Source organism: Lepidochelys olivacea (genome assembly GCF_965140295.1).
Source record: "Lepidochelys olivacea isolate rLepOli2 genome assembly, chromosome: 2".
NCBI lineage: Eukaryota > Metazoa > Chordata > Testudines > Cheloniidae > Lepidochelys > Lepidochelys olivacea.
The window spans coordinates 23,061,113-23,085,310 of NC_140412.1; the positions used below are offsets into that span (position 1 = coordinate 23,061,113).

General features: G+C 42.1%; 1 protein-coding gene across 1 annotated transcript; it reads left to right on the forward strand.

The window, feature by feature from the left end:
- The first annotated feature begins 4,005 nt into the window (after positions 1-4,005).
- On the forward strand, positions 4,006-23,469 carry DERL1 (derlin 1). Its single transcript, XM_084621395.1, has 8 exons — positions 4,006-4,379; positions 6,024-6,135; positions 10,722-10,786; positions 12,898-12,924; positions 14,204-14,299; positions 16,357-16,409; positions 17,850-17,960; positions 19,335-23,469. Exons 1-8 carry the CDS (start codon positions 4,227-4,229, stop codon positions 19,471-19,473), a joined length of 756 nt encoding a protein of 251 aa, XP_084477521.1. The 5' UTR covers positions 4,006-4,226; the 3' UTR covers positions 19,474-23,469.
- The last annotated feature ends 729 nt before the right edge of the window (positions 23,470-24,198 follow it).

Consider the following 24,198-nt stretch of genomic DNA (forward strand, 5'->3'; position numbering starts at 1 on the left):
GCTCAAATAAATTGGTTAGTCTCTAAGGTGCCACAAGTACTCCTTTTCTTTTTGCGAATACAGACTAACATGGCTGTTACTCTGAAACCTGTCTTCATGAACAAGGTCAGCTCACAGACTGCACTGGGCAGCACAGCATGGGGAGGAGGTGACCAGCCCTCTGTGGAGAAAGAAGTGGTTCGGGACTATTTAGAAAAGCTGGACGAGCAAAAGTCCATGGGGCCAGATGTGCTGCATCCGAGAGTGCTAAAGGAGTTGGCGGATGTGATTGCAGAGCCACTGGCCATTATCTTTGAAAACTCATGGCGATCTAGGGAAGTCCCGGATGACTGGAAAAAGGCTAATGTAGTGCCCATCTTTAAAAAAGGGAAGAAGGCGGATCCTGGGAACTACAGGCCAGTCAGCCTCACCTCAGTCCCTGGAAAAATCATGGAGCAGGTCCTGAAGGAATCAATTCTGAAGCACTTAGAGGAGAGGAAAGTGATCAGGAAGAGTCAGCATGGATTCACCAAGGGCAAGTCATGCCTGACTAATCTAATTGCCTTCTATGACGAGATAACTGGTTCTGTGGATGAAGGCAAAGCAGTGGACATGTTGTTCCTTGACTTTAGCAAAGCTTTTGACACTGTCTCCCACAGTATTCTTGCCAGCAAGTTAAAGAAGTATGGGCTGGAGAAATGGACTATAAGGTGGATAGAAACCTGGCTAGATTGTCAGGCTCAACGGATAGTGATCAATGGCTCCAGTCTAGTTGGCTGCCGGTATCAAGTGGAGTGCCCCAAGGTTCGATCCTGGGGCCGGTTTTGTTCAATATCTTCATAAATGATCTGGAGGATGGTGTGGATTGCACCCTCAGCAAGTTTGCAGATGACACTAAACTGGGAAGAGACGTAGATACGCTGGAGGGTAGGGATAGGATACAGAGAGACGTAGACAAATTGGAGGATTGGGCCAAAAGAAATCTGATGAGGTTCAACAAGGACAAGTGCAGAGTCCTGCACTTAGGACGGAAGAATCCCATGCACCGCTACAGAGTAGGGACTGAATGGCTCAGCAGCAGTTCTGCAGAAAAGGACCTAGGGGTTACAGTGGACGAGAAGCTGGATATGAGTCAACAGTGTGCCCTTGTTGCCAAGAAGGCCAATGGCATTTTGGGATGTATACGTAGGGGCATTGCCAGCAGATCGAGGGACGTGATCGTTCCCCTCTATTCGACACTTGTGAGGCCTCATCTGGAGTACTGTGTCCAGTTTTGGGCCCCACACTTTTGTACCAATAAATTAAAAACCAGCAGGATCTTATTAAAGGGAAAAAGGCAAAATACCACATTTATTGTGAATACAGAAAGAATCATAGTAAGCAGTTAGTTATAGTTATAACATTCCATTCAATCTCATATTTATTCACACATTCATTCATACAAACACACACACACACAGAGGTTCTGAAAGGTTGTTATCATAGTTACCAGCCTTAGAGTTGCTCATGCCAAGCCACTGGCCAGGTGGCCTGGACATTAGGAGGGAGCAGGGCCTTGTTAGATGCTCATCTGATGCTTCTGGAAGTTGGTTTGCAGAATCAGACCCCCCCCAAAGTTCTCACTTTCTAGAGTCTATTTTTATAGGAATTTATTCCTAGGCCAGTCTGTGGGAATTGCTTCATCATGCTGTTGCTGAATCAATCAGCAGATAGCACATTCCTGATGGCTCCGTGCTGCCAGATGTTATCTTGTTCTTTGGTTCTCCCATTCTTGAGGCTGTTGGGTGGATTCCAGTCTGCCCTGGGGGGGGGGGTCCTCTGGTTATTTCCACTTGACGCCTTCTTCAGCCAGTGGACACTGGATTCTTAAGATGGCACCTCCCTGATCATTCAGTTATTATCCACACCAAGCATCCATCCACATACATCCTCTATCTCTATTTTAATCACAATTGTTAATACAACAAAAGGGCGGGGAGTCTCTGGGTGCTGTTTCTGTTGTTAGAGTATTGCTTTGAGTCTCTCTCTCTCTCTGTGAATTGCTTTGAGAACAGACTCGGTCTTAGAATGTACTAACGCAATTAGCAGCTTGCAAGTTTCACACATAGAGGGAGAGAAACAGCACCAAAAACCAAGAGGCCTCTTAATTAGTAATACCCTGGAATTTAAACTATGGAGAATCAAGCTCATTTGTGATTTTAATACAGAACTTCTTTAATATGATCCAACAACACTACAAGAAGGATGTGGAAAAACTGGAAAGAGTCCAGCGGAAGGCAACAAAAATGATTAGGGGACTGGAACAAATGAATTATGAGGAGAGGCTGAGGGAACTGGGGATGTTTAGTCTATGGAAGAGAAGAATGAGGGGGGATTTGATAGCTGCTTTCAACTACCTGAAAGGGGGTTCCAAAGAGGATGGCTCTAGACTGTTCTCAGTGGTAGCAGATGACAGAACAAGGCGTAATGGTCTCAAGTTGCAGTGGGGGAGATTTAGGTTGGATATTAGGAAAAGCTTTTTCGGTGAAACACTGGAATGCGTTACCTAGGGAGGTGGTGGAATCTCCTTCCTTAGAAGTTTTTAAGGTCAGGCTTGACAAAGCCCTGGCTGGGATGATTTACTTGGGGATCAGTCCTGCTTTGAGCAGGGGGTTGGACTAGATGACCTCCTGAGGTCCCTTCTAACCCTGATATTCTATGAGTCAGATGCAACAGGAGACGGCAAGACTTCAGCTCCAAGTCAAAAAACCAATGGAAAAACAGCAGAAATTGTATCCTCTTGAAAATCCAGTTTATAAGAATGTTGGTATGTTGTATAACTCTGAGCAGTTGTTTGGGTGTAACCAAATGTACTCCAACACTGCCCCTTTTATGTAAATGCTTTTTAACAAATGCAGCGGTATATGGTGCTCGGGCGGGGGCAGGGGTTAGCCCCCTGGCTGTGGCGTGGGGAGCTGTGGGGCAGGCGTCAGCCACAGTGGCGGATTTATAGTTATTGGGGCCCTGTGCTCAGCTTCATTTTTGTGGCCCCTCCTTGGGACCCAGCCAAGAAAAAGAACATTCTCTCTTATCTCCCCGCCCACTCCCGTTTTTCATCCTTTTTTTCTTCATCCTCCTCCTATAAGTAATAGCAAGTACATGAAAATAAAGTGAGGCATCTTGATTGTTTGTGTAGTCTAACTTATTTTTCCACAGACCACTTGAAAATCGCTGAGGGTCTCTGCAGACCACTTAATGATCTTTCCAAATGTTATTTGTACCATTAGCTAGCTAGTGTAAGGTTTCAGAGTAGCAGTCCTGTTAGTCTGTATTCGCAAAAAGAAAAGGAGGACTTGTGGCACCTTAGAGACTAACCAAAGCATTTTGGATAAGAACACTTTATAATTCTTTTTTAAAAAAATGTTGGAGTGCAGGGTGTGGTCAGGACTTAGGGTGCGGGAGGGGGCTCAGGGGTGGGATTGCAGGGTCTCGGAGGGAGTTAGGGTGCAGGAGGGGGGTGTGGGCTGGGGCAGGAGGTTGGGGCGTGGAGCACTTACCTAGGGCAGCTCCTGTTTGGTGCGAGGGGTGCAGGAGCTCCCGTTTGGTGCTCAGCGTGGGGGGGAGGATGTGGGGGTGCAGGAGTCAGGATGAGGGACAGGAGTCAGGCCAGGGTGCTGGGGGTGCTCCGAGCCCCTCCCCTGAGAGCGGGCCGGGCCGGGGCCCCGGCGCCATGGTAAACCCGGTACTGTCTTGTTCCCACTACTGTGACTGTCCAAACCCCTCCACGTGGCCCCCACAGAGGGGATGCCGCTCTGATCGAGCCCACAGTCTTCTCGGCCGGCCAGAAAGCGCCTACGCCCGCTGAGCAGCGCCCCAAGAACGAGCTGCCCTGGGCACTGCCGGGGGGGGGGGGCGGTCTGGGGGAGGGACGAATGACGGGGAGGGATGTCACGTGATCCTGCAGCGCGTCGCCGGAAGGAGGCACATAAGTAGCGCACATTGGCGGGTCGCGCTGTCCCCTTACGAGGTGGGACTTCCGGCGCTTCCGACGCCTGGGAAGCGGAACCGGAAGTAGCTGGTGGGGGCCGGATTCGCAGGAGACACGTCTGGCTACGAGTCGATTCGGCGGCGCCTGCGCCACACGCCCGGCGGCTGCGGCAGCTTCCTCGGAGTTGGAGGCCGGCCTCGGCGCGAGCTGGATCAACGATCTCGCGGTAGCTCGGTGGCCGGTGTGTAGCGAGGTCCCGGCGGCGGCTGAGCTCGGGGAGATGTCGGACCTGGGGGACTGGTTCCGGAGCATCCCTTTCATCACCCGCTACTGGTTCGCCAGCTCCATCGCGGTGCCGCTTGTCGGCAAACTAGGCCTCATCAGCCCCGCCTATCTCTTCCTATGGCCCGATGCCTTCATATACCGCTTCCAGGTAGGGGTGGACTCCAAGTCCCGGCATGCAGAGCGCCTCCAGAGCTCTAAGGCAGCTCGGCACGGGGCTGCGCTCCGCTTGCCGGGAATTGTAGGCGGGCCACTCTGGGGAGCGCGTTGCATGTTGGGAGGTGCAGTAGGGTGAGGCTGTGGCTGCTGGGATGTGTAGTCTTTTCGCGCTTGAAGGGTCCGTGTGGGCGAGCAGCGGCAGACGTGGGTTTGAATCCTAGCCCTGCTCTCGAAGCCTCCGTTAGACCTAGAGGGTACTAGGTCCAGGTGCCCTGTCCTGGTTACCCAGGCTATCTGCTCAGGGTAGCTCACTTCTGTAGTAAAGGTGTGGGCACTCCAAGCAGTGGGAGCTGGCACTTGGGTTAGCCCCACTAGTGGGCTGTTTATAGATGAGGGGGCCCAGGTCAGGGAGGTGCTTGTTGGGATCAGTGTTCTGGCTGCTTAGGTCCCACACTGAATGATCTCTTGTATTAGGAGACAATTGCTTCAGTGCCCATTCTGTGTGTATATGGTAGGAAGTGTCCTCTCCCTTTCCCCCCCAAAAACGGGGAAGGAGGAGAAGGAGCCTTAAAGGATGTGGATCCTATATCATTGTGCTAATGGTGTGCCTAACTGAGAAGGGCTGAACACAATTCCCTCTGTAGCTTGTCCTTGTTCCAAGTATCAGCCGCAAAGTGGTTACTGTGAAGTTAGAGTCCTGTATCTCTAATGCTGATAGTCCCTGCTGATTTACGGAATCTGGGATCTGAACACATCATTCTGAAATGTTGCAGATTTGGAGTGTCTCACGTCAGCTAAGAAGCGGCAAGATTGTCTGTGCCGACTACTGTTTGCAGCCTAGTTAAAGACTGTTTATGATGTCGATAAACAGGGATTTTCATAAAGCAGGTGCATAAATGCTAAAAATAATGTGCGATATTATCTGAAGGAAATTACACTCAGAAGGTTATCATATGAGTTTCTTGCTCAGTGTTGCCTTCCATTGGACTAAATCAGGGATCGACAACCTTTGGCACACGGCCTGTCAGGGAAATCCACTGGCGGGCCAGGATGGTTTGTTTACCTGCAGCATCCACAGGTTCGGCTGATTGCAGCTCCCACTGGCCACAGTTCACCCTTCCAGGCCAATGGGTGCTGCGGGAAGCAGTGGCCAGTACATCCCTCGGCCTGCGCCACTTCCCAAAGCCCACATTGGCCTGGAATGGCGAACCGTGGCCAGTGGGAGCTGCAATCAGCCAAACCTGTGGATGCGGCAGGAAAACAAACCGTCCCGGCCCACCAGTGGATTTCCCTGATGGGCCGTGTGCCAAAGGTTGCCGATCCCTGGACTAAGTAGAAAGGATTCTGTTTGGATGCCTTTAAAATAGCGTAGAACAGTTGTGAGGATTTGTCTTGTTCTCTGGGTCCCTTTTGAAGCCAACTATGCTGTATCTGGAAACTACTCATAAAACCCTATTAGCTTAATTGATTATAGCAAGTAAGACATAAGCTACAAGGGCTTTTGAAGTGATAACACTGAATAAAAAATTTGATACACAGGAATCTTAAATTTGTTCCTTAATCTAAAAATGGAACATCATGATTATTCATTCATCTTTAATTTATGTAACAGCACTCACTTTTTTGGTCTGGACAGATATGGAGGCCATTAACTGCAACATTCTACTTCCCAGTGGGCCCAGGAACTGGATTTCTCTATTTGGTGAACTTATATTTTTTGTATCAGTATTCATCACGACTAGAAACAGGTATGTTAATAATTGCAGTATGTGCATGCTATAGGATTTAACATGAGTGTAGCAAAGAGATTGAATATCTTTACATATATACAGTTCCATTCAGAATAGCTTGTGGGAGTGATCAGTGACTCTGACTCAGGCAAAGCTCTGAAAGAGAAAGATAGCAATGTGCATGCCTTTATGTTCACTTAATCAATAGAAAATGGAATTTTTGAAAAATCAATTCATTACACTTCCCTCTGTTGTCTAGAAGTGACTTTTGGGTCTCTAGTCACTTAAGACCCAGTCCTGCAGCCATTCTGTGGGACCACTCCTATGACTAAGGATTGGGACTTTCAGTTGTTGGATTTGGGGCAGTAGGAGGGGACTCTACTGCTCTTTTGCATCGTTATAGGGTCACTTAAAATAAAGGAACCAGAAGACATAGTCCAAACCACTGAGGGAGATAGTCCATGTTGGGCAAGTCACTTAACCTCTTTGTTTGTTTCAGTTTGCTCATTTGTAAAGAGTGGTGTTTAAAGAGTGGAGTCTTAATGTTTATAAAGTAATTGCAAATGATCAGATTTATAGATGCTCTAGAAGAGCAAAGTAGTAGCATTGGTATGCAGAAGGTGTCTATGGTAAACCTCTTCTTTGCCAAGTGGTTGTATGTAAGTACCTCATTTATATTACATCTTAAAGGGTAAAAAAGTAAAATGCTTGGCTTGGTACCAGGCTGAACTAAATAAAACACAGAAAGAAATGTTTGTGTATTTGTTTAAAAAAACCCAAACTCCCAAAAGCAAAATATTCAAAATGACGATATCTATGATAACATTGTATAAAATAAACATATTGCAGTTCTTAGTTGTATGTGCTCTTGTAGCTCATCTATGAACAATGAGGTCTCAATGGGAAATCTAGATATCTTATGTTGCACTTATTGTACTGAATGTCAAATGAAATTGTACATTTTTATTAATAAGTTACATCCCACTTGTAGGAAGACAGATTATACTACCATGATAAGATGCAATATGCATGTTCCAAAAATGTAATTTAGTGATTTTTGTAGGAGTACAAAAAAATTGACTGGTTCAGTACCCTTCCACCAACTCTTTTATCCCCTTTTAAAAACTTTTTTGGGTACTATTGGAACTTTCAGTGGAACATTTGCAGGTTGTTTATAATGTAATCCCGTGCTGCTATAACTCTATGAGCACAGCTCTCATTATCAGTATGATTGAGGGAAGTAAATGGCCCTTGGGGCTAGCTTATGAAGTCATAGATTCCAAGGCCAGAAGGGACACCTGTGATTATATAGTCTGACCTGTGTAACTCAGGCCATTGAATTTCCCCAAAATAGTTTCTAGAGCATCTCTCTTAGAAAAACATCCGACCTTGATTTCAAAATCATCAGTGATAGAGAATTCAACAAAACACTTAGTGAATTGTTCCAATGGTTAATTACTCTCATTGTTAAAAATCTATGTCTTATTTCCAGTCCGACTCTGGCTAGTTTCAACTTCTAGTCATTGGATTGTGTTTATACTTTCCTCTGCTTGATTGAAGAGCCTATTAAATATTTGTTCCCCACGTAGGTACTTGTAGACTAAGCAAGTCATCCTTAGCCGTCTCTTTAAGAATTTATAGCCTACATCTGAAGGGCTGTGCATGGCTTTGGGCAGTCACTGATGTTAAAGATGAATTTCAAAGTTTATGCTAATTTTTTTTATAAACAGTGCAAAACTCTAGAAGAGGCTGGAAAGTAGATTGTATCCCTGCGTTACTGGTTAACAACAACTACTTCCCTAAATTCCTGTGGAAACCAAGATTCTGATGGCACGGTTTTTCTGTCAGAGTGACTGTCTTCACTACTACCAAGTATGAAAAAGGAACTAAAATAAGGGGCTATAATTAGATGGTTCTTTCAGACCTTAGTGGTACTTATGTCACTTTGTCTGGTACAGAAATCAGAAAATCTACAGCTCATTTTTTCTCAGGCATTTAAAGTGACAATGTATTATTTATTTATTGGTGTCTTATTCTTACAAGTAAACCCCAAGATTAGTACAAGTGAAAAAGGCTAGAGAAAAAAGTATCATTCTAGGGGTTTTTTTTTCAGTCTGTTCATTTTGTCATGATCAGTTTCCCTGGCATCATCAGTCACTGTCCCCTTTTGTTTGCATGGATCTCTCTACAACAACAGTAGGGAGAAAAACATATATAATAAGATATAAGAAAAAGGCTCAGGGAAAGGGCATGAAACTTTCAACTAACTTTTAAAAGATGATTAGCTTTAAAGGTGATGGTGTCCCATTTTAAGTAGGTTGAACTGCCTCAGATGTTAATAGCTACTCTTTTTAACAACAGGTATATACTTTTCTTATTGTGGAAACTTAACATAGTTGTAGGAAATTTCTAGGTGCTATGGAATTCAAATGTTTATAAACAGAACTCCATCCTTTCTACTTCACTTTTCATGGGCTGTGCATGAATACTGAAGTTTCTAAAAAACAAAAAAAGTAGAACACTTGATTTGTTAATCATTGTGGTGGTCTCTGTCTGTGTCTCAGTGAGATCCTCACCTATGTTTTGAGCCTATCCTGGGATCTGATGATGTAGATCTAGGCAAAGTTTCATAAAAGTCAGTGGGACTTTTACAAATGCCAGGGCCCATGCTAGCATATCCCAGTGCAGGATTGGAATCTAAAAAAGGCTAGTTTTTTAACTTGTAAAGATGAGCCTAGCAGTCTTGCTTTTTGACTGCCAGATCTGCAAACTCAGCCTGGGATCTAAAGATCAGGATGGTTTCTCTTTTGTTCATCACTAATAGCAAAGGGTCTGTTGGTAAAATTATACTGTGTGACACATGCGGAGTCTCACTCTTCTCAGAGGTTTTGGACATGTTAGAAACTGGAACTTGATCCACAACTCCAATTCACAAAAAGAAATAGACTCTAGCTCGCTCTCATTCACCAATGTTGGCTTTGCAGAGCTAAATACCAAACTCCTTATCTTCTCACTTTAGTGACTAAAATGGTTAAATTGACACAGGGAGGAGATTGTTGAATAAGAAGTTACCAGTTTTTATATGTCCGAGTAGAACCATACCTTAATGTTTGTACATAGGCTGCTCTTCCTAATTAACCTCTCCCTGCCAGTAATTGATTTGTTGTGAAAGACTGTGTTAAATACCTGTTAAGATTTGTAGAGTCAAAATTCCACTTAGTGGTTTAAGTACAAATCTCACTGAATGGTATTGGCTTTTTTAGAAATTGTCTGGATGTGCACATCATTTATGCAATATACTGAGCGTCTTCAGTCTTTCAACTTGTAGATTGTTTGAGTTTATATTATAGGACACTTTGTTTTATGGTTTCTTTAAATTTTGTTTTTAACTAAATTAAACTACAAAAGGCCTATGGTTTGGATAACTGCCAGAATCTGATGTTTAAGTAGGGTTACCATATTTGAACATTCAGAAAAAGAGGAAACTCCACGGGGGGGTTTATTTGCTCTTGCCCCCGGCCCCGCCCCAACTCCATCCCCTCCCTGCCCCATTGGACCCCTTCCCAAAATCCCCGCCTCGGCCCCGCCTCCTCCCCTAAGCGCGCTGTGTTCCCCCTCCTCCCCCATCCCTCCCAGCCACATGAAACCGCTATTTTGCACTGCAGGCACTGGGAGCTAGGGGGAAAAAGTGGGCACTCTCTTGAGTAATCAGCATTCACTCTCTTTCTTGAATGATCGACTCTTCTTTGGGGGAAAAATAATAATGGCAAAATCCCGGATGTTTTTAGATATTTAAAAATTCCTCCCAGACAGCGATTTAAGAACCAAAAAGCCAGACTTGTCTGGGAAAATACGGACGTATGGTAACCCTAGTTTAAGCTTCTTGAAAGCAAGAAAGCCAAAAGAAGATGGAGCAGAAAACTTGCATGTTTGCTTGCCATGTTTATGTCCTTTTGATATACTGGGTTCTGTTATATCCACATATGCCCCAACCTCTATTCCCATCTCTGTTTGTGTCCCTTCCTACTGATGCTCCCTGGAAGAAGCTTGTATGTCGGGGAATGGAACAGGAAAACTCATTTGCAGTGAAAAATAACTGGCTTCTTTACAGTCTGTGGTGTCAAAAAAAAAAAAAAAAAAAACCAAACAAACCAACCCTGACACAATTCTGTAACTGATGCAATCTACCCTCATTATCCAGTCTGCCTGTTCTTTGAAGCATCAAGGCAAGATAGCACCTTCTTGCTGTAGCAGCTCAGTCTGCTTTCAACTTAGGGAAGGAGGAGGAATGCTTAACTTTTTTAGAAAGGCAGAGTGTAAACTTACAATTTGTGTACAGATAAATCAAAAAGGAATAATGATGGATTTTTAAAAATAATTTGGAGTATTTGGGGATTTGCTCACAAAAATGATCATTTAAAAGAACTTGATCACATGTTGAAAGTACCACTTTCTCAAATGTTGCAATTCTAGTACACTCAAACACAAGAGGGTTGCATTTGGCACCATGTGTTTCCACTGGCCAAGAACTGAGGTAGTTCTTGGGATATAGTGTGATCTGAAATCTTGACAACTGTTCTGCTAACTGCTTTATTTGTTTATAGGTGCTTTTGATGGAAGGCCAGCGGATTATATGTTCATGCTTCTGTTTAACTGGATTTGCATTGTTGTATCCTTCTGTTCATCAAGTTCTTGGCACATTTTGCGTCTTGTGTTTATGCCTAAGATAAGGCTGTTTCATAAACCAGTTTTTATCACCTAAAAGCACTTAAATATAATTTCCATAGACATTTAAAGATGGCTCCTACCCTTCAGGGCAAGCCAGTGGGATTATTTTTGAGGGAAAACACTATAATTGTGCTAGTTCAAAGTTCCAGTTTGTCTGACAACTTTGGAGACTGTGGTTTTGTTTACACAAAAGAACATCAAAGCAGTACAGGCTTTTCCAGAGTTCACTGATAGCGTGTCTCTCTGCTGACCGTTTATGGACCTCCACTAGGGTTGGGAGCAAATTTAGGGCTCATGTCTATCCAATCCTTAGCTGCCAAAAAGATTGTCAGTTTTGCTGAGGTTTGGGTGAACTCTTGTTCACTGTGAACTATACAGAGACCACAAAGCTAATGTAATAAAGACCACCAGGTGGCAACAGCTTTCAGTATCGACCCAGGCCTGAATCAGGTCAGTGATCTTGAGGCAAAAGGCTTAATGTCCTGTTAGCAATTCCATGGGTCACTTACTTCCCTGCCTTTCAGGCCATCCTTTAAAACAGAGGTTCTCAACCTTTTACTTTCTGAGGCTCCCCTCACCCAACATGCTGTAAAAACTTCACTGCCCACCTGTGCCACAACAACTGTTTTCTGCATATCCAATAGATTAAAAGTCAGGGTTGGCATTAGTGGGTGGCAAGCAGGGCAATTGCCCAGTGCCCCACGCCAGAGGAGGCCCCGCAAAGTTATGTTGCTTGTGCTGCAGTTTTCTGCCCTGCTCCCCAGCGAGTCTAATGCCAACCCTGCTCTCTGGTTTATTTTGGTGGATCCCCAGAAATGTGCTCATGGCCCCCCAGAGGGTCTCAGACTCCTGGTTGCGAACTGCTGCTTTAGAAGTTGCACTGGTATATTTTAATGGCCTCCCTGGCGCTACTTCTTCACTCTACCCCACTTTGTTTTCCTAAAATTGAATTAATTTCCTTTCCTATTAGTCTCTTCCTGCAATCCTTTATCCCTGTATGGTCACTTATGACAGCACTCTACCCAGAGAAGGAACCGAAGATGTGACTTTATCACAAACTGTGGTTATAGTCAGGAGACTTACTATATAGAAATGGCACCTTCTTAATCAGTGGATATGCTCCCTGTTTTTCTTTCATATCTGCTGACTTCAGTGTATAGAGAGAATCTTTACTCCTGTTAGCCCAACAGAGCAACTGGAAGATGAGCTGGATTCTGCTACACCACCAACAAAGCTGTTAGCTGAATTCTGGCTGTAGAATCTTGGATCGGTGCTCATGTAAGATTCTGATCACAGCCTGACTTTCAGAGCCCCAGGTAGAGTTTGTAATTGGAATATTTCTCCTCATTTACAAATAGAGCACACTTGATACAGAAGTCTGTAGAAAAACTCACACGCCCACCGTGTCATATTTGTTTCCTTTTCTGAGTACAACTGCATTTTGATACTACAAACAATTACTGAAAAAAGACACAATTATCTGTTAAAACAGCAAGCAGGTACTTCAGTTTCCTCATCCTCATAGTAGCATTGAAAGACTTCATCAGTAAATTTCGAGACAGTATTTGTTTTCTGTTTTCTTATTAGCGATATTAAATTTTCAGGTAATCTGTTTGCTGTTTGTTTCCTTGAGGTAATAAAGAATACAGCATTTTTTCTTGATAACTTTAAACAAACTGAAGGACAAGTATATGACGAAGTTCTGGTCCTTTTAAACATGCTTTTTAAAAAGGACGGCCAGCTCCCGCCTGCTTAATCTCGGCACAAAGCAGAGGATTGAATGGGCATGAAAAATGAGCGTGGTCTCTCAGGTCTAGGTGGGGTCACTTCATGTCATAATTGAGTCCCATTGGCATGGCAATGTGGGAAAACTTGGACCGAATCTGCTCTGTGGATGCTTAGAGGAGTTCATTTGCCATGGCTGTCGATCTGTCACTTTTCAGGAGCACTAAGTTTACTTTTAAAAGTAAAATTAAAAGCTGAATCAGTTTAAAAATCACCATGCGTCTAGCACTTATTTTTATTATATTTTCCTTAATAGTCCAATGAAAGATAACCGGCTTGGTGATGGACATGCAGGTAAGCAGGATACAATTTTCCAAGGAAGCTTTATAATATTACATTTATTTCTAGGCAGAGTATTTTTTTAATGTCACTAAAGTATCTATCGTTACACATCAGTATTTTGGAAAATCGCTGACTTCTCTTGCTGGGGCTATCTTAGAAGAGAAATAAACGTTGTTAATCTTTTTGCTGTAAACTAGAGGTAATTAACTCATTGTGGCATAGCAGGCATGGGTGCATTGTGGAAATCAGTCGCACAACTAAGGAATGAAGGGGTGAAATCCTGGCCCTATTGACGTCAATGGGAGTTTTGCCATTGATCTCAAAAGAGCCAGGATTTCATCCATCGACTTTATTTCCCCTGCTGATGGATTAACATTATGGCCATTTACTACTTGACCCTTTGAGCTAAAAAACAGTTCTTGGGTTAGAGTTCAGTAGTGAGACTCCTCAGAAGGAATGCCATTTTAGGTGAATTCACATTACTTTACAAAAGCTCTGATCATCTAAAGAGCAAAATTTAAGGGTATATGAAGTGGTGCATGTTTCTATGACAAACACCACTCAGGGTACATGTCAAAAATGTAAAGTGGGAGAATATCACAGGAATGATTAAAATAGATCTTAATAAGAGTCTTGGATCAGGTCAGTTGTCTTAAAGTGATTTTTTGGGTGGGGGGGGATGACTTATCTTGAGTCACAGATATGTTGTTTCTGAGGTATGTTTGTTTTTAGTCTTGTGTGTTTTTGCTGTTCTCTTCCTGTCTTTGACCACTTCTCACATATATTCTGTACCTCTCTGTCCCCACTTCCTCCCCTGTTACATTTCTAGTGTCTTGCATAAAACCTTGCTGATAATCCCTGAGACAATTCACCGTACTATCCCGGCAGATAAATCATGATTGTGCATCTAAAGTCTGAGTGAACCCTGAAACAAATGTACATCAGATTTTTTTAAAGTCTTCGAAGAAATGGGAAGTCTGTAATATTTTTGGCGGACACATAAGTGGAAGTATATTACCAATGGGGTTGCAGCCCCAGGAAGCTAGTGAGATAGACCAGTTTCCCACATTATAAAACAGAATGACTCGTTGGTTCACTTGCTCACCACTACCCTCATGAACTTGTTAGGTCATGAGTGTATGCATGCAGCAAAGGCTTGCAGTGTAGTTGTTAAAGGATCTATGCTGACGTATCATGCTAACAAAGCATTTCTAAAGCTAGCCATCTGTTTGTGTTCCTCAGAAGTTTTAGGTGGATGTAATAATTTTTGCTTTGTTTCTTTGTATTGCAGTTGTTGATGATTCCCCTGATCATGTCAGTGCTTTATGTCTGGGCCCAGCTGAACAGAGACATGATTGTATCATTTTGGTTTGGGACAAGATTTAAGGTACAGTATACAGGTTGTTGGCACAGTTCTCTTCTGGAATTCCTTCCCCCCCCCACCAAAAAAAAAGTCTAAAAGAGTTTCAGATTGGCAGGGGCTGGATGAAATTCCTTCTGGAGTCAGTCACTTCTGGGTCAGCCACAAGCTATCAACAAATGGTAGATCCTCTCTTCAGAGAGAGGTTTTGCTGTCTTCCTAGAGCTCCTGACCCTCTTCTGGTGGGAGAAGATCAGAGTTCAGTCCCCACTGTGTCTCATATGGTGTTAGCTGTTGCAGTATAAAACTGCCATAGGTGCCCCCAAAATAGAAATCAACTTATCTGAAAAACTGACACCAAAATAAAAAGACTTTCTGGCCACCCATAACTTGAATAAAAGCCACCTTTCTGCAATAAACAGTTTCCTTCATCAGTCAGAGTTTTCACTACTGCTCAGTAAAATGTTCATGTTTTGAGAAATTTTCTCTTCTACAAGCCAGATTCTTTTTGTTTGAGCCTGCAGTGAAGTTCCATCTTAGCTTTTTTCCTTTTTCCTGATGGTTATCTGTTACAGCATGTAGATTGTTGTTGTTACATAACTGCACTCAAAAACAAAACAATGCAGAACTTTAGAGCCTACAAGTCCACTCAGTCCTACTTCTCATTTAGCCAATCGCTAAGACAAACAGGTTTGTTTACATTTACAGGAGATAATGCTGCCCTTTTCTTATCTACAGTGTCACCAGAAAGTGAGAACAGGCGTTCACAGGGGACCTTTGTAGCCGGTATTGTAAGATATCTATGTGCCAGATATGTTAAACATTTGTATGCCCCTTCATGCTTCAGCCCCTCCGTTCTAGAGGACATGCTTCCATGCTGATGATGCTCATTTAAAAAATAGTGTTAATTAAATTTGTAACTGAACTCCTTGGGGGGAGAATTGTATGTCCCCTGTTCTGTTTTACCCGCAGTCTGCCATATATTTCATGTTATAGCAATCTCAGATGATGACTCAGCACATCTTCATTTTAAGAACACTTTCGCTACATATTTGACAAAACACAAAGAAGGTACCAATGTGAGCTTTCTAAAGATAGCTACAGCACTTGATCCAAGATTTGGAAGTGTCTTCCAAAATCTGAGAGGGACAGGTATGGAGCATGCTTACAGAAGTCTTAAGAGTAACACTCCAATGCGGAAACTACAGAACCCGCACCACCAAAAAAGGAAATCAACCTTCTGCTCGTGGCATCTGACTCAGATAATGAAAATGAACATGCGTCAGTCCGCTCTGCTATTGAGCAGAATCCATCATCAGTATAGACGCATGTCCTCTGGAATGGTGGTTGAAGCATGAAGGGACATATGAATCTTTAGTGCATCTGGCATGTAGCCAGCATCGCAAGATATTTACAACGGTGCTATGCGAACAACTGTTCTCGCATTCGGGTGATGTGAACAAGAAGCAGGCAGTATTATCTCCTGCAAATGTAAACAAACTTGTTTGAGCGATTGGCTGAAGAAGAAATAGGACTTAGTGGACTTGTAGGCTCTAAAGTTTTACATTGTTTTGTTTTTGTATGCAGTTATTTTTTGTACTTAATTCTACATTTGTAAGTTCACCTTTCGTAATAGAGATTGCACTACAGTACTTGTATTAGGTGAATTGAAAAATACTATTTCTTTTGTTTTTTATAGTGCAAATATTTGTAATAAAAAATATAAAGTGAGCACTGTACACTTTTTGTATTCTGTGCTGTAATTGAAATCAATATATCTGAAAATGTGGAAAACATCCAAAATATTTAAATAAATGGTATTCTGTTATTGTTTAACAGTACAATTAATTGTGCGATTAACTTTTTTTAATCACTTGACAGTCCTAAGTTTTGAATAAATGTAAAACATCATAAAATGCTTAGACTTAATTTAAAATGTGTTGGTTGTTAACGTACCAGAATTTGTCTAGTAACTATGTTTAAAAGATGCAGTGATTACACTGATGAAGATGCAAAGGAATTTGTGCAGCCTTGTACTCTCCTTCGGCATTCATGACTTCTCTGTTTTGTTTGTTTTTTGCTAGGCTTGTTATCTACCATGGGTTATTCTGGGGTTCAACTACATCATTGGAGGATCGTAAGTCTTCATTATGCTTGTTTACATGAGCTATAAATATTTTCTTTGATCTTGTAGAGTTGTATATCTTGCCCATTAAGAGGATGTTCGGAAGCAGTAACATCAAAATAAGGGGGCTTCAAGCCAACTGATAGACTAGCAATATGATTATTGTATTTTTGTAATATGAGGACTCTAAACTAAACCAGAAAATAAATGCGATTCTGAAATCTTGTCAAACCTAATCCTTCAATGTATGGATATTCTTGAAAAGGAAAATTTCAATCATCAGGATTTGCAGCTATTGTTCTTCCTAAAAGCCCAGGCTTAAATAATGCCTCTGATGGAGTAGTTACGTCCTGCTCCCTTCCTCCTGTGAACTCTTCTCCTGCTGCCTTTTCCCCAAGCCTGTTTCTCCCCCTGCCCAGTGCATTTAATGATGAGGGGGAAAAAATAGAGAAACAGCAACAACCCTTCTCTCCCACCGTCCGCCCCTCCAAACTAACATGACACTTTCCTACCATCCCTTTGAGCACTCTGCAGTCTGCTTCTATTTTGTTGTTGTTTTGTCTGTTTAGATCAGTGTTTCTCAGACTTTTGTCCTGGTGACCCTTTCACACAGCAAGCCTCTGAGTGCAACCCCCGCACCCTGTTATAAATTAAAAACACTTTTTTAATATATTTAACACCACTATAAATGCTGGAGGCAAAGCGGAGGTGGAGGCTGACAGCTTGCGACCCCCTTCCCCCCATGTAATAACCTCCTCAGGGGTCCTGACCCCCAGTATGAGAACCCCTAGTTTAGATTGTAAGCTCTTTGGGGTAGGGATTATCTATGTTCTTGCAGTCTCTTGTACAATGGTGCCCTAATCTTTTGGTGGCCCTGTAATACAAATAATGTTATGTGGTCTACTAATTAGAGAAGTGGATAGGGAGTCAGGATTTTCTGTGTTAAGATTCTGGTTCTACCTCATGTTTGAGTCATCCGTCACTTCAGGAAACTGCTGCTTGCTAGATACTTGCTGTTTCTACACATGGAATAAAATACTCCAAGGCCAGCTGCTGAATCGGGGCCTAAGAAAAGTTTTATACAGCAGAGAGCAGGCAGTGTAGTGGAAATAGCAATAATTTTTCAGGAGGTGTGGACCACTATTCTAGCCATTGATCGCTATAAAGTCTGTTTCCCAGTGCAAGTGTTAATGGGATTGTATCATTCACGGCTGGCTGGAGAAGGCCTGGAAGGAGGGTGTTGGAATCGCTTGCTGAAGTGTTGATGGTGATAATGCAGTTGACCAAAGAGGTAGTCCGCAATAACCTGGAAAATGTGTTATTGGGGTGGGGAGTAGAGGGAAGATGAGGCTTTAATGCCTGTGACACCTGTAGTGGGTACACAATAAGTAGCTGAAAGGTTTTATGAAATCAACAAGTTCTGAAATTGAAATCTTTCTTCTTGTCTTGCAGCATCATCAATGAGCTGATAGGAAATCTGGTTGGACACCTATACTTCTTCTTAATGTTTAAATATCCAATGGACTTGGGAGGAAGGAATTTCCTAACCACACCCTTGTTTCTGTAAGTTTTGTTTTTTAAACAAGTCATTTCTTTGGCATAATCTTCTAGGGATACTGCAATTTATGAACTAAAAGGACTTGTGTATCCCCTCTTAAATACATTTGCTGGGATTGGGGGCATAAGATTGCTTCCCTAGGCTAATCAGCCAGTGATTGGGACAACTGCCATACCTTCTCACACAGACACTAACATATCAGATTGATCTATCTCTAATCATGGATGGCGTCAGAGGAAGGTGCAAGAAACCTGGTAGTACGTAATTGTGGAATAAAAAGCCCATACGGGAAATGTCTTCCACTGTCAGCCAGTGATTGGCTTATGCTCTTTTCTAGGCCAAGGAAATGTGGTGTGTAGTGTAATCATGGCAATAAAGAGACATCCCTGGAAGTAGTAGAAAGGAAGTATCTATCTTGATTATAGAATTGTCTTTATTTTACTTTCTAATTGGGTTTTTTCTCTCTCCTGTTAATTATGTTTTACCCATTTTTCTGCACCATTCCTCTAGCTAAAAGGCAAGTAAAAGTCCAGGATCACTGCTCCAGATTCCCTTGTCTTAATGCCTCAGCCTTTGGGCGGTGCATGCTTTTCCCCTGCCAGGCTCTTGCTGATGACTTTAAGTTGACCCCTCTTTAAAACCTGAGTTGTCAATTATAAAATGAGGTACAGGATTGAATTACATTCAGATAACACTGTACAACTTTCAACAGCATGGTGGGGGGCTCAGCCTTAAACTTCAACTGTCTTTGCTGTTTCAGGCCCTCCTGGTAAGCCTAATTTTTCCATAAAGATCAGATTTCAATGGCTAGATTCAGCCATTTACTCCAGAGCTGGATTTGACTCTAGATCTGTAGGACATTTGAATTTATTCAAGAGTTGCTATGCCAGAGAGGAAGAATGCTCCAGTGGTTGGAGTGCCAGCCTGAGATTTGGGAGACCTGGGTTTTATTCCCTGATATGCCTTGGACAAATCACTTACTCTCTGCCTTAATTCCCCACCTGTAAAATGGGAATCCCTACCTCACAAGGATGTTGAGGAAAAATCTACTGAAAGATTGGGAGGTCCTCAGTTACTGTGGTAAAGGGGGCCATATAGGTATCTAACAGAATTTTCTCTACACCTCTTGTCTCAGTCATGGTATAAGACCATATAAGTTTGTGAGGTTTTTTAGGTGGATTGTAAATACCTGTTTCATAGGGTGTTGAGACTTAGTATTTGTAAAGCAAATTACGTGATGGTTCCCTGTATAAATATAAAGCCATATTTTTATAAGTTTTAGCAGCTAAAATGAGCTTTGAACAGTAAACAACTACTCCTACATTCAGCTCTTGGTCTCTTTCTCCCCTCTTCTGCTTTGCCCTCCCTGTGTGTTCCAGATACCGCTGGCTGCCAAACAGGAGAGGAGGGGTATCAGGATTTGGCATTCCACCCGCTAGTGTGCGCAGGGCTGCAGAAGATCATCAGGGTGGTGGAAGACACAACTGGGGCCAAGGTTTTCGGTTAGGTGACCAATGAAAAACTGCTGCTTCCTTCCTAGTGCAGAGTGTACTTCAGAACTGAGTTCTCTCTAGTGCTTTTGGAGTTGACCCATAAATAACTTTTCTAGCACAAGACAAAATTAAGAACTCTTGAAGATAAATGTAGATTTTACCCCAGGTTAGAAAGTAGTGCTAAGTTCAAACTGCCATTAAAAAAGCCACCTTAGTATTGTCCATCTGTCACAGTGAATCCATTCCACCTCTCTGATGGAAGATGCTGATGGGTTTTGTCTGTTTCTCTTCTTCTGATACGCAAAGAGTTAAGAACCAGTCCTTGGCCAAAGGATGGCTCAAAGTAATGTCTCCATCTGTACATCTAAAAGACTGATTCGTCAATATTTATGCTGGGATTCTAGTCTTCAATAACTTGTTAGGTGGCAGTAACTGCTCTGCATTCATAAAGCAAGACTAAAAGTTTTAGAAGCTTCCTTTCAGTTATCAAACTGTATTTCAGGAAAGCAGTTTTTTTTTCTCTTGCCATGCAACAGTGATGGAGATGCTACCCTATGTACTGCAGCAAGAGAGGGGAAAGGATAAGAACAACAGCTTTCTTTTCAGTTTCTTATGACCATTGCCAATATTCCTGGATATCTAAATCTCTCCGAACCCTCGGTGTAATGTACATGGTTTGGTGTGTTTAAACCAAGGTTACAGCTGTCATTTACTATCCTGAAATCTGAAAAAGGCTGGCTTCCAGGTTCATATTTTAGTTGCAAAATTAAATAGAACAAATCTTACTTTACAAGTAGAAAATGTCACATATTTTGTGTGTTCATGTAAAGGGTACTGACTGCAGAGTTATGTTTGTATTAATAAAATGAGACCACTGCATTCTCTTTAAAAGCTTTAAGAAATTAAATAATCAGAACTGGAAATAAACTTAGTCCAGGTTACAAGATACAATAGAATTGATTTGATTTTCTAAGGCCTTTCTCATTCTCAAAAAAGGAACTATATAAAGCTGTTAATCAGTTTCTCTTTTTGCAATATCTCCATTTTTTTTCTTATTGTGGAGTGGGGGTGAGGGGTATGATTGAGAGACGTCCACAGTCTTCTCCTAATAGAATCATAAGGCTGTGGGTTCTAGTGAGCTGAGTGCATGGCTAGGAGCCAGGAAGTTAATCTTTGCTCTTTCCACTGATTCACCATGTGGCCTTGAGTAAGTTACTTAGCCTCCGCATTTTCCCATCTGTAAAATGGGACTGGTACTTACCGCACAGGCTCAGTTCATTTTATATAGTGCTGTGAAAATGGGAAGTGCCATGAAAGTCCTAAATACTATTATTGTTGTTACTGCTGTTTTTCTTCCAGCAGCAACTTGTAGGTTTCTAAATACTTCCACTCACCCTGAACCTGGGAGAAAATAAGCAAATTGGATTTAATCCTTTTATCTGTGACTGGCTTCAAGAGGATGCATTTTCTTTAACACCATAGTTGTGGTGGTCTTTCTGGCTCATGGATGAATGCAGGGAACTGGTGATCATGTTACATGTTCATGGCTGTGCAGGTATATAGAGGTTCGGAACTCACTTAGCCTTTCTAGTTTCAGTAATTGAGTTTTAAAGATGCTCTTGCCTTGCCTTATTTATATTTTAATAATGGTAAGTGGAAAGACTCCACTGGTGTAAATGTTACTGTACCTGTTACCATTAGTAATGCTGACTTGTGGTAGTCCAGGAGCCATCATGTATACAGTAGTCATGTTGCAGCTGGTCTCCAATTAGTTGTGTATGTCACTGTCTTCAAAGCAGTGGTCTTCATTTTAGAAGCAGTATCTAACTGTTAAGCAAAGTGACAGTTTAAGTGATTGTCATATAAGTTATGATTTACATGTATTCCAGGTGAGTTCATCTCTGTGCTGAGGGATAGCACAAGGGCTTAAGTGTTGGGGTTGTCCCTCTGCAAAGAGGGTGAATTTCACTTTCCAGTGCACCCTGCATGAGCAATGCCTTCTATGGCATCACAAGTCAAATGTGTTTCAAGGAAAGGAGAAGCTTTTGACATGAGATTCTTGATTTAAACATTTTTCAAAGACTGAGATGACTAATCTTGCAAATTTGAAACCCTGAACTAATCTTAAATTCACTTTGAATATTCTGCATTTCCCATTTGACCTACAGCTGTACCTATGTGTACTTGAATCTACACTGACAAGGCACATTCTCTTGTTATAAGGAGGCACTCATTCTTCTGTACAGAGAATTTCCCTTTTTGTAACTAATTTTTTTGTTGGCAAAGTTTAAATTAAAGTTTTAATCTCTGAAGTTGTCTGTTTTTGCTAAATCACGCTTAAACTTTCCACAGGCTTTTGATAGAACTCTCAAGAGCCTCTAACACCACCCTGTTTCATGCCATCTCTCCTCCTTCATCAAAATCCTTAGGAGAATGATCCATTTTCTGGATCTCATCCTCTTCACTGAAACTACTCTTACCAAAGTCACCAGCTGCCTAATGTCCTCTTCTTTGTCGTCATTCTGCCTCTCTGTTATAGTTTTCTATCGTGCCTGTCCCCCCATCTTTGACAGTCTGCTGCATCCCTCTCTCCTCCTTGTGCTTGTCATTTCATGGTTCTCTTTTTACCCTTCTCAGTGTCCTTCCTCCTCCTGGAATTTTCCCGAGAACATACCCTGGAAGCCCCTCTGATCACTCAAGCCTTCTCCTTGGGTGACTTTAGTGAAGCCTGTAGATTTAGCTCTGACCCTTACATTGATAACTCTGAAGCCTACTTCATGTCCTTGCATCATCTCTCCAGGTAAGTGTCTGTCTCTTCCATGTCCTCTTTTGGGTGTCCAAATTCATTGTCTAAAACTGTGCCCCAACTGCCACCCTCTCGCCGATGAGTGACTAGTCTGTCAGCCACATTCATAACCTCATTGTCCATCTGACTCCTCTTGTTCCTTATTTATTGAATTAGCACCAAGGCCTCAGTTGAGATCACAGCCATGTTGTGCAAGGTGCTGTGCAAACACATTGTCTCTGGCCCAACGACTGCACGGTCTCCTACTATAAAACAGGCAAGCGGGGAAACAGAAGCATGGGTCAGGGGAAGAGCCATTCTTGTGCCCTATTTGGTGGGCCACTCTGCCTTTTCACCCTCAACATCCAAGCTGTCATTTATTCCAAATTTATTTTGCTCTATATAATTTTTTACTATCAATCCTTTGCCCTCATTTCCTATTGCTAAATAAGATGGTTCCTGATCTATTAGAGATGGTTAGGAAAACCTTGACAAACAGGATGGAAGTTTTGGGAAAAACTTAATCCCATTTTTTGAGCAGGTCCAATGACACCCTTCTCTGTGGCCCTCATGTTCTTTCTCCTCCCACCCATCTATTCATAATGCTGCTAGTTAGACTATATTAATCTTCCACTACTCTGTCACTTTTTCTTCTTTTGAGTCAAGCTCCTCATCCCCCAGGGCTCTTCAGTAATAATCCTTGCCTATGTCTCTGCTCGCAGTATAATCTGTGAATGGTTTACTGAGAAACTGGACTGGTCATGCTTCATATTGCTACTACCTAATCATTATAGTAATGCAAATTTGTAGCTCTCATGGTGATATTTTTACCTTCCAGATGAGCTCGCTCTCTGCATTACAGGCTAACAGGAAGCTTGCTACATGGTGATGCCATTGAGAATTTACTTCATTTTGTTATGGGATTAGGGGAGAAGAAAATGAAGGAGATTGGCCTAAGGGGTCTCCAGTGATCTGTATTAATTTCCAGCTTCTACGACAGACTTCCTGTGTGACCTTCAGCAAATAACTTAATCTCACTGTACCTCCATGCCCCATCTGTAAAATGGAGATAATACAGTTTTTTTCCAACTCTTAGTCTTGTGTAATCATAGTGTAGGGCAGGGACTGTCCCTTTCTATGTGTTTATACAGTGCACAATATAGTAGAGCCCTAATCTCAGTTGTGGTCCTTTACTCACTGTCCTAACAAGGAATAAACAGCTCTTTGTTTATCTGATATTATGTATGATCAACTTTTTCTCGTTGTCCTAGATGTAAGTAGGCTTGGAAGGATTACGTTTTTAATAGGTAAATGTCAGTTTTACCTTCACCATACCCCCTGCCCCCATGAAAAATTATTTTGTAGATGATTGAAATTTACAGAGACAAAGTAAGAAAAATGCTGCTTGAGAACTTTTTTGTTTCATTTAAGAACACAGATGTGTATTTTGACCTGTGATATTGCCAATTTGTGTTTAATGGTTATAAAGCTTTAACTTTTTGAAACTGAATGTTACTGACACGAAATAATTTTCTGACTTCCCCCCCATCATGATTTCCCACAGCAGTGAAAGTAATGCTTAAAAACCCAGAATTTTGTGCAACTGTAGAAATTTAAATTAATCATCCTCCCCATTTTTATTTAACATCTATTATCCACTGAAATTACCAAAATTGAATTCTGCCAAGTCTAGATGGAGATAACAAACTTGCAATTCAAAACGACAGCTTTTTTTTAAATTAAGCTAACTGTGTGCATATGAAGCAGAAGTACTAATGTCTAAAAGATGAAAACGTGCTGCTTTTCCTGTGTTGAAAAACAATAAACTCATGTTGGCAGCTGTTCCTATAGACTCATTAAGAGGATTTTTTCAATAGTTTTGGAAGTTTTACTAAACATATAATAGTGGCTGATCCCTATATTTTTTTGCAGAATGAACACCTCTAAACAAGGTTAGAAGGGGGG